At 40.1% G+C, this 15,105-nt stretch overlaps 1 protein-coding gene across 3 annotated transcripts in view; it reads right to left on the bottom strand.

Annotated features, from left to right (window-relative positions):
• The window catches only part of tgfb2 (transforming growth factor, beta 2), a 170,656-nt gene that overhangs the window by 115,984 nt on the left and 39,567 nt on the right, over nucleotides 1-15,105 (bottom strand). For all 3 annotated transcript variants that reach the window (XM_063487167.1, XM_063487166.1, XM_063487165.1), the window contains exon 2: nucleotides 11,080-11,243. In XM_063487167.1, coding sequence (XP_063343237.1) covers nucleotides 11,080-11,243 — 164 coding nt within the window. The remainder of the gene's footprint in view (nucleotides 1-11,079; nucleotides 11,244-15,105) is intronic.

The following is a 15,105-nucleotide window of genomic DNA, read 5'->3' as shown; positions in this document are numbered from 1 at the left end:
TTCTACTTGCCGAGCGACCTCACGGCAATCACAATAATAGCGGTTTATGTGCCGCTGCAAGCTAATGCTAAGTTAGCCATGGAGCTACTCCAGCGCTCCATTAATAAACAGCTTAAAATGCCCCTGGACTGCGCTGTGATTGTTGCAGGAGATTTTAACCATGCAAACCTGAAATCTGTCCTGCCTGGATTCTTTAAAAACGTGAGCTTTCTGATGAGGGAAAACAACACACTGGACCAGGTCTACACCAACATCCCGGATGCTACAAAGCCACCCCCCTTGTCTCACCTCGGAATCTCTGATCATCTCTCTTTGTCCCTGATCCCTGCTTATCAACCTCTAATTCAAAGACAAAAACCATCTGAAAAAACTGTTTGAGTGTGGACCGCAGAAACCACCATAGCCCTACAGGACTGTTTTGATAACACTGATTGGAGTGTATTTGCAGAAGCATCAGACTTGGAGGGCCACACATCTGCCATACTCTCATACATCAACTTCTGTACTGAGAGTCTAACAACATCAAGGACTGTTAAAGTGTTCCTGAACCAGAAACCATGGCTCAACAGCGAGGTACCTTTTGCTTTACTATGACATGCCTAGTGGTGTAACAAATCATTGGCATGTTTCACGTTGGGAATGATAATACTCTGTGTATGTGTGGGTTTACGGTACACATCAATTTTGAAATGTCCCCCATTACTGATGGAAATCTCACAGTCTAGGAAGACTAATCTGCCACTTTTCATATCCTCTCTGGTGAATTTGATGTGTTGGTCTACCGAGTTAATGTGATCTGTGAATTGTGGTACGTCTTGAGATTTGATTTTCACCTAGGTGTCATCCAAATACCTGAACCAGTGACTTGGTGGTGTTCCAGGGTAGGATAACAAAGCCCTCTTTTCCACTTCTTCCATGTACAAGTTGGCCACAATGGGTGAAACAGGAGAACCCATGGCATATCCATGTTTCTGCCTGTAGTACTGACCCTTGTATGGGAAATATGTGGAATGAAGACACAGTTCCAAAAGCAAATACGCTTGGTTGGTGCAGAGAGTGGTCCTGTTTCTGAGGTAGGTGAGATCCTGTAATGTCTTACGAACTACCTCCACTGCTTCAGTGACTGAAATACAAGTAAAGAGGGATGTAACATTGTTCAAGACTATTGTTTCATCTGCTCCATAATGACATCTCTCACCTTTCTCAACAAAATCCAAGGTGTTCTGGATGTGGTGTTAATAGCTCCCTACCAACAGGTTTAGGATAGAAGCCAAAAACTTTGAGATGTTATAGGTGACCGAGTTAATCATACAGAAAAACGGTCTTAAAGGTACACCCTGTTTATGTATCTTTGGTAAACCATAGAGACTTGGTGTAGATTCCCCTGGGTATTGCCTGTGGTATGAGGTCCAGTCAATAGCATTGTCTTGTTCTAACTGCTTCAGACAATCTATCACCCTCTTCCTGTAACCACTTCCTGAGTCTCGTTTCAGGGGGTCATAAGTATTTTTTTTACTGAGTAGTGACCTCACAGTCCATTGTTCATTCAGTGGGCTAGTTCAGTCATCGTGCAAATGTACTGTTTATAAGGTTGGGGAAACCTGCAGTCAGCTGAGACTAAAGAAGACACTTGGATGAGGGACGAAATGTTTCTCGCTATGGAAAATGCTACTTCCAGATGAACAGAATCAACCTTTTGGGATCTTTTAGTGTCCTTTAAAAACTCATTTAAGGAAGCGAGGGGTACACATTTTTCTAACCTGGTTTAGAGCACATGTAATAATAAGTTGTTATTCAGCATTATTAGTGGCATCATTACTCCTGCTACACTTACTGCTCCTATATTGTCAAATAAGGAGTGTCAGTGTTTTCTTTCCTTTTTTGTTGACAAGGTCAAAAATGTAAGAAATAATCTCTTCCTCAGCATCTGTGTTGATGGTTCCCACACCAGTCAGCCTGTTATCTTAGACAGCTTTGCACCAGAAACTTTACTTGGTCTAGCGAAGCTTATTGGTACGATGAAAGACTCTTCTTGCTCCCTGGATGTTTCACCTACATCTTTGTTAAAAAATGTCTTGCAGTGGATTGGTTCCAGTGTGCTCAATATTCTAAATGTGTCCTGGCCTCTGGTAAGTTATCTACTTATTTCAATGCTGTCATCCACCCGCTTTTGAAAAAAGACAACTTGGATCCTTCTCTCATTGGCAGTTATAGACCCAGCTCCAAGCTTCCATTTACTGCTAAGGTATTAGAGAAGGTTGCGGTCAACCATTGAACTGCTGCTCTGACTACTTTTAGTCAGGTTTTCTTAGGTCACATTCAACTGAAACAGCTCTTCTAAAAGTATGAAATTACATTTTGATGCAGAGTGACAAGAGTAACTGTTCTATGTTGCTCATGTTGGACCTTACCTCAGCTTTTGATACAGTTGACCATCATATTCTGCTTAACAGGCTGAGGTGCTTGGTTGGGGTATCAGGAACTGCCTTGGAGTGGTTCTCTTCATACCTATATGACAGATCCCTTTCTGTACCTACTTTTAAGTACAGATCTCCCCTTTATCCAGTCCATTTTGGTATAACCCAAGGTTCTGTTTGGGGGCCTCTGTTGTTCTTATTATATTTGCTCCCCCTTGGGCATGTTCTATCAACCTTTAAGGACATCTCTTATCTATGCAGATGATATTCAATTATACACCTTGTTTCACCCAAATTAAATGTCTAAACTCCACAGTTTGTTAAAGTGCCTAGACACTGTTAAACGGTGGAAGGTAGACAGTTTTCTTCAATTATATCAACATAAAACTAAAACAATTATCTTTGCACTACTAGATAAATGCATTTCGGAAACACTTAGATCTCTTGGTTTTTTAGCAAAATCATCTGTTAGGGACCTTAGCATATCCTTTGATTCTGGTTTTACTTTGGGTGCACATGTCAAGTCTCTGGTTCATTCCTGCTTTCATCATCTGAGAAATATTACCAAACTAAGCTTCATTGTGTCACATGAATATTCATGCTTTTGCTTCTTTACAATTGAATTACTGCAAGCACTATACACTTGTCTTGGCAAAACCTCCTAGAACGGTGGCAAGTTGTTCAAAATGTTGCTGCCAAGCTTCAGACAAAATCCTACAAGCTCCGATCTTGATGCAGCTACACTGGTTTCTGGTTTCCAAGTGCAATTTAAGATTCTTTTGCTGACTTGGGGAGCTTTTCATGGAGAGGCACCAGGTTATCTCAGAGGGCTTCTGTGTCTGGCAGTTCTCTGAAGTCCTGTGACCAAGGCCTGCTGATGGTGCCCCAGACTCTGGAACTCTGTTCCTTTTGATTTGAGATCAGTGGACAATAAGTAGACAATACAACACTAACCCTCAGTTTTACTTGAATTTAGAAGCAGAAAATTAGAGGATATGAGGGTATCTAAGTCTTTAAGCCAGAGGTGTCAAACTCATTTTGGTCTGGGCATCTTTCTTTGCCTTTAGACAATAATTCTGATGGCAAAAGAACCAAACGGGACAGGCAGAAAACAAACAAACAAACAAACAAAAAAAAAAACCCTCATTTTGGTTCAGGGGCCACATAGAGCGTAATTAGATGTCAAGTGGGCCAGAGCAGTACAATTATAACATAATTACCTATAAATAATAATAAGTCCATGTTTTTTTTCCTGCAAAGAAGTAGAAGTACATTAAAGAACCTCCATGTTTAATCAAATATCCTTTTACAAAACATACGAAAACATATAACAACCTCTGATTTCTTAAAGTAAGTGTTTTCACAAGTACAAACATAACTATAAGACAAAAACATTCGGAAATGGAAAATGTAGCATTGCATGAACAGTAGGATTCCACCAAACTCTTTCGCAGTGAAGCTGTTGACTTACATTGAATTTAATATTTTTTAACTACAGCAAAAATTCATTTTCACAGAACTGTTTTCTTTAAGTGTAATCTGTGTCTGAAGCAACATTTTAAAGGAGTTAGTCATTTCTGGGCTACTTTATTTTTGCTTCTGAAACTTGGCATCTTTTAGTTTGCACATGTGCATCAATATCAGGTGTCATGTCTTGACTAGCAGTCAATCTCAGAATGTCATCTAAGTGCTTATGTGTGAGGCTTGAGTGCAATTTTGTTTTATTGATGTTCATTACTGAGAAAACTTCTTCACAAAGGTGGTTGTCCCAAACATGCACAACATTTGTGCAGCCAGGGCTGTTAATTTTGGGTACCCTGGCAAAGGATATTGATAAAATGTGTCCAAACCTATTGAGGCAAACTTGTCCTTCAAATCTTCATCACATTGCAAATCAAAAGTTGGATTTTGACAGGCACATCAGAAGCTTTGAGTGTGAAGGGTAAGCGAAAAACTGCAAATTCTGTCTCGAGTTCATCAAAAATCTGAAACCGTTTCTCAAACTCACACAGCAATCCTGCAATCTTGTCTTTATCCTGTTTAATGTCACCATTAATGCCTATTGCACATACCTTTCTTAGGCAAGGGAATTGTGCAGGGTCACAACTTGACAGCTGTGTCTCCCACAAGTCAGCTTCAATTTGAATGCACGTATGACAACTTTTTTGCAGCCTTCGAACATTTTGTTCAGAATATTCAAGTGCTCTGTAATATCCACCAGAAATGCAAGATCCTACAGCTGTTGGCTAATGTTGGCAAATGCTTGTCTCTTCTCAGGACACGAGTTCTGCAGCTTTGGTCATGCATCTTTTAACAAACTCACCGTCAGAATACGGCTTTGATGTTAATGCTATTTCATTAACAATTACATAGGTGGCTTTTACTGCTGCTTCACTGACCTCTCGGCTCCGGGTTAAAATTAACTGCTGTTTCCTCAGACCCCCCAGCAATTCATTTTTCCTCTCTCCTCAGTTGTCCTCGCAAGATGTTGTATTTTCCACCATGATGAGTCTAATAGTGAATATTATATAAATATTATATTCCTTAGGCACAGACACTTGTTGATTACACTCCAAGCACACAGGTCTGTATGAATAAATAGGAAGCTGTGTATTTCTCTTGGAAAACCCTACACCCCATTATCCACTTTTCTCCTTTTTGACAAAAACATTTTGGCTAACGAGGGTGTCAAGGTGAGTAGGGAATAAGGTAGCCTACACCAAATTTGCAGAAGTCGTGTTGCTACTATCTGCTGTTCACAGTGGCAGAGTTGCTGCTTCTTTTACTCTAATTAAAACATTGCGCTCCTCCCCTTTGACTAACACAGTGCTCCCCTCTCTTCTGACTAACATCCGTGCGGACGATTTAGAAATTGCATTTTGTTACAAATTCTGAGTTCCTGTCTTTATGATTTTTTGTTTTTATATTTCAAAATTCATCCAGCAGGCTGGTTTTGGCCCACATGCTGTACGTTTGACACCCCTGCATCAGGCTGTACATGTGTGTAATTTGGCAGCATGAATGTATATGGTGGGCATCATCTGCATAGCAGTGAAAATGCTATGTTTTTGATACTGCCTAACTGAAGCACCTATAATGTAAACAGAATTAGTGCAAACACAGAACCCCGTGGAACTCCATAATTAACCTTAGTGTATGAGGAAACCACTGCAGAACAGTACTGTTAAATCCTACAGCATGCTCTAATTGTTATAATGAAATATTATGGTGAGCGGTATCAAATGCTGCACTGAGGTCTAGTAGGACAAGCACAAAGATGAGTCCACTGTCAGAAGTCATATGAACATCTCTTTGTAAATTTCATTAAAGCTGTTTCTGTACTTTCATGAGCTCTGAAACTCTTTAAATTAACCCTCCCTCTGCAGATCATCAGGCATCTGTTTTACAACTACTCATTTAAGAATTGTTTAGATAAAAGGAAGGTTGGAGATTGGCCTGGTATATTGGTGGTTTAATTACTACCAGCTAAAATGCCTTTGGTACATAGCCCATTAATTGAGTTATGTTGACCATATTTAAGATTGAAGCATTAATTAAGTCGCCCTCAGGATTACAGGCCTGCATTCAATACCGTCAGGCCAACCCTCTTGGGTGATAAGCTGACAGCGATGCAGCTGGATGCCCCTTGTGTCCTGGATTGTTTGAATACCTGACAGGAAGACCACAATATGTGCGTGTTCAACACAAGGGACCATCCACTTCCCTTTTCTCTTCATCCTCTACACCACAAGACTTCAGCAGCTGCACAGTGACCTGCCATCTCAGGAGTTTTCTGATGACTCTGCAGTTGGATGTTGGATGCATCAGTGAAGGTGATAAGACAGAGTAATTGGCTCTGGTTTACTCCTTTGTAAATGGTAAATGGACTGGTTCTTATGTAGCGCTTTTCTACTCTATCTGAGCACTCGAAACACTTTATACAACTCGTTCATTCACCCAATTACACCCATTCACACAAACACTTTTCTAAGGGTGGCTGTAGCTCAGGTGGTAGAGCAGGTCATCCACTGATCAGAAGGTTAGTGGTTCGATTCCTGGCTTCCCCTAGTCTACGTGCCAAATATCCTTGGGCAAGATACTAACCCCAAATTGCTCTCCGATGCATCCATCGGAGTATGAATGTGTGTGAATGTTAGCTATAAGCACTTAGAAAGATGTGCTAGTGCGAATGGGTGTGAATGGGTGAATGCACAAGTTGTGTAAAGCGCTTTGAGTGCTCAGATGAGTAGAAAAGCGCTATGTAAGAACCAGTCCATTTACCATTTAAGGTTTTAGTGCTAAGGGAGACCCCTTCCCTCCATTGATATTTGCCTTAGCAATAGAGCCCCTTGCTGAAAGCATACGTAAAGATCCAATTACAACGTTTTTGGTTATAATACTGACACAACTACTAATAAAATCTCACTCTACATGGATAATGTGTTATTACATATCACCCAGCCAGAAAAGACTATTCCTGCTGTATTAGTCAAAATTAAGTTATTTGGGTCCTTCTCTGGACATAGGATGAATCTGAATAAAAGTAAACTAATCCCTATACATGTGAGTAACCCATCTTGGCTACAAAACCTCCCATCCAGCATGGTATAGACAGAGTTTATGAGATGCTCACTTATCTGGGTATTCAGCTGTTCCTCTCTATTAAAACCTAACTTCTCTCCCTTAATATCTGAGCTTCAGTCAAGTATACAGTTCTGCAACATGCTCCCTATATTACTCATTGGTAGAGTTTATGCTATAAAGATGATAATTTTGCCTAAGTGGTTGTACTTATTATAAAATCTCCCCATGTTCCTTCCTAAATCATTTTTTAAAAACCTGAATTCATTCATCTTACCTTTTTTGTGGGGCAATAAAACACATAGAATTTGCTAGGAAACATCTTTTCAAGTCTAAAATAGAGTGAGGGTTAGCGCTTCCAAATTTCTTGTTCTATTACTGGGCTTCGCATATAAAATTCATGACATTCTGCTTAGCTGACAACAGCAGTCCCCTCACATGGTTGCAACTGGAGCTTGTCAGCCTTATTGTATAGGAGCTTTACTGCTGTCTTCCCTGCCCATTGATAAGTCGATGTATGATGGCTACTAAACTACACTTTAATTTGAAGTCTTTATCTTCTATCACGCCCACTGTAGGCAATCCATCTTTTCTAGAAAATACATTTAGACTTTAGAAACAGGTGCACAATCAGTTTTGCACAATCAGTAATCTATACTGGGAGGGTATCTTTGCCTCTTTCAAGCAGTTACAAGGGATATACAAGTTACCAGGGAGAGACATTTTCAGATACCTGCAGATAAGAGACAATGTCAGGAAATGCGTACAGGGTTTTGAGTGTCTATAAGCCACAGTTTTGTTTTTTGCTCTGGTCTCCTGTTATGACTTGAGTGAGAAACCTTACAGACTAACAATACAAAAAGTAAACAGAGAAAAAATACTTGGCGAAGTTTTCATGATGTGATTTTTTTTTTAATGAACTTTTAAAGATTATATAATTTGCTCTTGGCTGTTAATATACACCTTATAAGAGACAAAAGTAAATGTGAAAGAAGCTAAAAAGAAATTGGTCTTCCACTAATTTAGAAAAATGTTACCTAGCATGGATGTCTTTATGATAAAAAACCTATATATTATTCATGATTAATAAACATTTCCATTCTTTCATCTAGTACAACAACAAGAGGCAACTGTAAGAGCTATGACAGTAGATAAATGCTATATATGACCGAATCTATTTACCACCTTTGTCCTATTGACTCCCTCACTAAACTAGCTTTAACTGTCACTTGATCGAAATCATCAACATTTATTTAGCATGTCTAAAACAATTCAATATTTACAGTATTTTCCGCACTAAGGCGGACTTAAAATCCTTTAGTTTTCTTAAAAATCCACAGTGCGCCTTATATTGCGGTGCGCCTTATGTATGAATTCTGGTTGTGCTTACTGACCTCGAACCAATTTTATGTGGTACACGGCGCTCAAAAATCTGTCAAAAATGCTTTAGTACGACTTTGGTAAGCCATGAATGGATTGTTGAAGCATTACAGCTACTGTAGTCAGGAGCCTTGAGTAATCTGGGTCCAAAACTCCATCCGCTTCAGGTCCCAAAGTCACTGCTACATCACTGCGGCATCACTGAGAGTTAAAAACTGTCTAAATTCTTTCATCTTTAATAAAATGATCAGTGTTGCTGCTTTACCAGGTGTAAGAATTAAGTTAAACATCCAGGCACCCATGAAAACAGAATTGATTAAATTTAATAGAGTTAGAAGTTAGCAGGAAGTTAGCTCGCTAGTTTCGACCTAAACATGATATACCATGTTCTGACTGAGAGATTTCTGAAAAAATTAAAACGTACAGCTCTGCTATCGCTCCCGACAGAAAACTAAACAGCAGTGACTTTTGTAGGGTTGGACTAGCTGGTATATAATGCTACGTGATCGCTAGCGACACGGCTATGTTATCATAACAAACACAGTGAAGCTTCAAGATGAATGCTAACTTTTTTCCACTTGATAAAAGTTAACGGGAGGGTTCCAGAAGGTTAGGGACAAATGCAATCACATGGCAGGATGCTTTAAACGGACCAAACATCAGTCAGGAGAAAACTGAGATAATCAATCCACAACACAAGGTTAGTTATTAATATACTGTAACAACATGGGAATAGAGCAGCTGTGAGAGAATTCAACATTAATGAATCAATGGTACGGAAGTGGAGGAAGCAAGAAGAATAAGTTGAGTAAAGTTTGACTTACCTGACTGTTTTGTTTCGCTTAATGCGCCTTATAATCCAGTGCACCTTATGTATGAAAACAGACCCGTTTATCGACAGTGCGCCTTATAATTCGGTGTGCCTTATGGTCCGAAAAATACGGTAGTAGGGTCATACAGCAGGCTGCACACCACAGGCTTTTAGACCTTCTGTAATCAAGTATTTACACTGAACAAAAATGTGAACGCAACACTTTTGTTTTTGCTCCCATTTTTCATGAGCTGAACTTAAAGATCTGAAACATTTTCTACATACACAAAGGACCCATTACTATCAAATATTGGGCACAAATCTGTCTAAATCTGTGTAAGTGAGAACTTCTCGTTTGCCGAGATAATCCATCCCACCTTACAGGTGTGGCATGTCAAGGTGCTGATTAGGCAGCATGAATATTGCACAGGTGCGCCTTAGGCCACTCTGAAATATGCAGTTTGATAACACAGCACAATGCTACAGATGTCGCAAAACCAGTCAGTATCTGGTGTGGCCACCATTTGACTCACAATGGTGCCTCACACAGTAAGGAAAATGGTGTGCAGTGGGCATAGAGTTGATCAAGTTGTTGATTGTGGGCTGTGGAATGTTGGTGAACTCCTCTTCAATACTTGTGCAAAGTTGCTGAATATTGGCAGGAACTGGAACACGCTGTCATATATGCCGAGCCGAGCGTCCCAAACATGATCAGTGGGTGACATGTCTGGTGAGTATGCTGGCCATGAAAGAACTCGTGTTCACTGTCCATAACCCCACCGCCACCATGGGCCACTCAATCCACAACGTTGACGTGATCATGCTGGATGTGGAGGTCCTGGGCTGGTGTGGTTACATGTGGTCTGCGATTGTGAGGCCGGTTGGATGTACTGCCAAATTCTCTGAAAGGCCTTTGAAGATGGCTTATGGCAGAGAAATGAACATTCATTTCACAAACAACAGTTCTGGTAGACATTCCTGCAGTCAGCATGCCAATTGCACACTCCCTCAAAAGCTGTGACATCTGTAGCATTGTGCTGTGTGATCAAACTGCATATTTCAGAGTGGCCTTTTATTTGCGGCAGTCTAAGGCACACCTGTGCAATATTCATGCTTTCTAATCAGCACCTTGACATGCCACATCTGTGAGGTGGGATGGATTATTTCGGCAAACGAGAAGTTCTCACTTACATAGATTTAGACAGATTTGTGAACAATATTTGATAGTAATGGGTCCTTTGTGTATGTCAAAAATGTTTCAGATCTTTAAGTTCGGCTCATGAAAAATGGGAGCAAAAACAGAAGTGTTATATTTTTGTTGAGTGTAACTGAGTGCTTTAGACCTACAACCAACATTCCCTTTACTGATAAAGTCCTTTAAAATCTCTGTGTCTGTGAAAGGAATCAATTGTTTGAAAAGTTTCAGTTAGCACAAAAACGGATGTCCAGTCAGTTACTAACAATCTTCTAATGGCGCCAGACAATGGACTGTCTCTATGCAAGTCCTGCTGGATCATTGTTGCTTTTGACACCAGTAATCGCAAAATTGAATTGCACTGGGAATGAAAACTATACTACAGTGATTTGAGTCATATTTATTGGATTAATTAATTTTTTAAATTTAAACGATGAGCCTTCCACACACAAAAGTTAGTTATACAATTCCACAGGGCTCCCATTCTGATAATCTCATTATACTAATCATTAAGAATCTTCAAAGTTTATGAAAAAAAACCTACAAAAATCAGAATATATTTTTTTGAAATGTAAAAAATCTTTGCATTTTAAAATTATATTAAGCAATCCTTCCTAGTCTTTATAAAACACAAAGCAACTCATATTTAGGAAATATGGCATAATGAATGTTACTCCAGACAAAAGTGTTTGTACCTGATAGAGCTCAATTCGTTGCTCAGACACTCGGGCCCCAGGGTTTTGAAGACGGAAGATCCTGAGCTCTGCCTTCACCAAGTTGGAGGCATTCTTCTCCATAGAGGACACATCAAAAGTCAGCCGCCGGAAGTAAGGGTTGAAGGGTGTAGGAGAAATAACATCTGCAAAAAAATGTAAAGAAAATGTCTGGATAAGGATTGGATACTTTATGACTGCTAATGGAACGCTTGCTTTGGACTGAGGCAGTCAATTCCAACTACTAAAATGAAACTACAATTAAGGAAAGACATCACAGCCTGAGAGTGTTGTGGGACTGAAGGTCAATGGTCCAATCCCCTACTAGTCAAGCCTGCTTGATGAGTTCTTCAGCAAGACATTACAAAATTGTCACTAACAATTAGTGTTAGTTTGCATCTGATAAAGTGTTGTAAAAGGTGCTTTCAGTGGTTACCAGACAAGAAAAGTGCTGTATGAATGTTAGTGCATGTACCATTTACAACTGCGCCCACAAATTGCACATACTTTGTCATTATCTTCTAAACACAAGCAGAAAGGGAGGGGCAGCAGTCTTCCATTGTATTAATCAAAGACACAGCCAAGGCATACCAGTGGCCAAGGGAATAGTGGGTGCTATGGCAGGTTCCTTTGCTCTTACTAACAAGAGCTATCACCTTGTCCACCCCTAATCTTTTAAGATTAATCGATTAGGCAGGATAACTTGGTGGGACAATGCTTAGTGGTGCGCTCACAACAGGTAGGGACATGTAGTGTCTGTGCTGCACTCAGTGGTGATGCTAGGTTGATGCTGACTTCGGGAAGGGTCTTCCCTCTAGACTGGTTAGGCACTGCTTGTTTTTTCACAACGCCCTTTCACCCTCTGTTCAGGGCTCCATCGCATAAATGATGCGAATCAGCCGTTGATATCTGGCATTACACCCCATTAAATTCAAGGTGATTGAGTGGGAGAGAAAATCGGCCACAGATTTTTTTTTCTCCCACTTGTGGCAGCAGGGGTAGCAGTAGGCTAGGCCAGATGGCTCCCTGGCCTAAATGCTTGATTTAGACTTCTCAGGAAATCTACATCCAAACTTAGATGGTGTTAAGAGATTTTATTTAATTCAACCGTTTAATGTTTTGTCAAGTTACATGCTTTCCCCAAACAGGCTTGTGAATGTACAATGATGTTCACATATTTTATACTACATGTATCTTGTCACTTACACATGCACGTGAGCCCTTACTGACTTCTAAGAAAAACACGCAACCCTATGTTTGGAGAACAATGCTGCACATTCATACCTAACAATACAGCGGCGGATGGAAGCCTCACCAGAGCCCTGGAGGGTTTAAAGACCCTAAATGAAAAAATGAAAGAACATTCGGGAGTCGACACTTCGATGTGGGACAGCTGGATGGATATGTTCGGGAAGTACCGTACTCTGGTGTCATCAATTCTAGTGTCCATGGCTGTATTTGCAGCAATACTCACTCTATGTGGATGTTGTTGTATTCCCTGCATTAGAGCATTAATCAACAAACTCATAGCCACTGCCATCACACCACATGTTACGTTTCACCAAGAGACGATGATGTTGCTTACACATCAGGGCCGAAACACAGACTTTGAAGAAGAAGACAATTTTTAATTATTGTCAACAAAGTGAAAACAAACCTAAATGTTGATCATATTAATTTTGCTAAATGATACTCTGGTTGAAAATGTATACACAAGTGACTGGAAGTTGAAGTAGGTAGAAAATATTTGAACAACAGCAGGGAATGTTAAGAGATTTTATTTAATTCAACCGTTTAATGTTTTGTCAAGTTACATGCTTTCCCCAAACAGGCTTGTGAATGTACAATGATGTTCACATATTTTATACTACATGTATCTTGTCACTTACACATGCACGTGAGCCCTTACTGACTTCTAAGAAAAACACGCAACCCTATTCTGCCGTTGGAAACAGGAACCAACTGGCTTCTGTTTCCCTTAAGATAGGCTGGACCAGTTCCTGTTGTGACAGTTGAACGTATATGTTTATGCTTATCACCTTGTAAGGAGTTGTATGTTCTTCCTACATGTGTTTGTGACGCAAACATGCTTGAGTATAAATAAAGGCTGACAACTGCTGCAGGGTGTGAGTATCATCCGATCACTCACCCGTGCACGTAGCTCTGCGAACTAACTCTGACTGTCTTTGTATTCTTTCAATGTGTTTTAAAAATGTCTTGCCACTGACAGATGGTAACCGGAATCGCCTTTTAATCCCTATACTGCAACGTTACATTCCAATTGTTGTGGTATGCATCAAACCGACATGTAGTTACATTTCTCAAGAGTTGCACACCAGGCTACGTAGAAGCTTGTGGCGAAGGGTTAAAATGGGACTCCCAGTTATGGCTTAAGTTATGACGTAGATCTGATGCAGAAATATAATTCACACGTAAATGAAGTGAGGCTGGTTATTGCAGCTGTGGCCAGTTGCTTAATTATGCCTCCCCCTGTCTTTGAGAACGATAGTATAGTAAGCAACATCTAAAATAACCAGCTGAAAATGCAAAGGGAAATAAAAAAAGAACTAAAAAGAAACGGTGTTGCACCAAGCTGAACTCACTGTGTACGACACTCAATACTGTTGTCCCTTTGAAAAAACAAGCATTGAATCAGAGAAAACCAGATTCTTGGTACAACTCACAAAACACGCACCTCATGCAGACATCATTCACCAGTGAAAATATATATCCAATTTGAAGATATGACAGAAAAACAGTAAAGAGTAGCTGAAAAGCATGGACAGATATATTTTGTGGCTGGGCATTTTCCATAAGGAGTGTCCCTTTCATAGCACAAAATTTGGGGGGGAAGAGTATTTAAATCACTCATATAAATATGATTTATGAAGATTAAACAGAAAAACAGTACATTTAACACTAGTGTTAAACCTACAAAAGTTTTGGTTCCAAGAGTATATGGGGCTAGTGATATTTGAGGTGTTTTATTTATTGGGAATGAGAGTGGGAAATGTTTTCAGAACTAGTGCATAATAGTCCCAGGCAGATGGTGCAATGCTTTGAACATAGTCCAAAAATTCGACCCTGCCCTGTAACTCTTCACTGAGTCCTCACCTTGCATGTTTAAGTCCCTTTCTGCTCCTCTATAGCAGCGGTCCCCAACCTTTTTTGCGCCACGGACCGGTTTATGCCCGACAATATTTTCACGGACCGGCCTTTAAGGTGTCGCGGATAAATACAACAAAATAAAACTAGTACCGGTACCGAAAAAAGAAGATTTATTCATAACACACGAAAACTGTGTTAACGACAAAAAACGATAACAAAATAACGCTGAAAAACGATAAAAACCCTGAAAGCCATACATTTCACACCCGAGCCTCAACTCTCGCGGCCCGGTACCAAACGACTCACGGACCGGTACCGGTCCGAGGCCCGGGGATTGGGGACCTCTGCTCTATAGTAATACTCATATTTTATTGAAACCAACCTGAACTGAGATGTTGCAGTTTTTTGTCACATTTCTACACAGAGATCAGTACAAAATTAAAACATATTTCCTCAGCAGAACAATTTTCATGTAGTTTCTTTCTTTTGGTTGCTACCTTATTCACAAGCTACTCAGTGTGGAACTACCACACTGGGTAGCTCCACATTTGATATTGCAGAGAGCACGCCCAAACACGCAGATCGTCCCAAGCAGCCAGGAAATCAGATATGTATTCCAGACATATCTTAAATTGAACATCATATTGACAACCAGGTTGGGTCATGGTTGGATGTCCAAATTGTGGGCCTAGTTTAGAAAACTTATGTCCAGAATTGGTCATGGAGCAACGGACCCAATATAGACATGATCCGCGTATCTATCTGACACATCCCATGTTTAGTGGGAAAGACCTTGATGACCTCTAATTTTCTGTTTCTGAATTCAGATAAAACTGTGATTATTGTATTATTCTTAGGCATAAAAGATCTCTTAGGAGTATGGCATCTAACCAGATGCTT

Source organism: Pelmatolapia mariae, linkage group LG10_11 (genome assembly GCF_036321145.2).
Source record: "Pelmatolapia mariae isolate MD_Pm_ZW linkage group LG10_11, Pm_UMD_F_2, whole genome shotgun sequence".
Classification (NCBI taxonomy): domain Eukaryota; kingdom Metazoa; phylum Chordata; class Actinopteri; order Cichliformes; family Cichlidae; genus Pelmatolapia; species Pelmatolapia mariae.
This window is presented reverse-complemented; position numbering and strand designations above follow the sequence as displayed.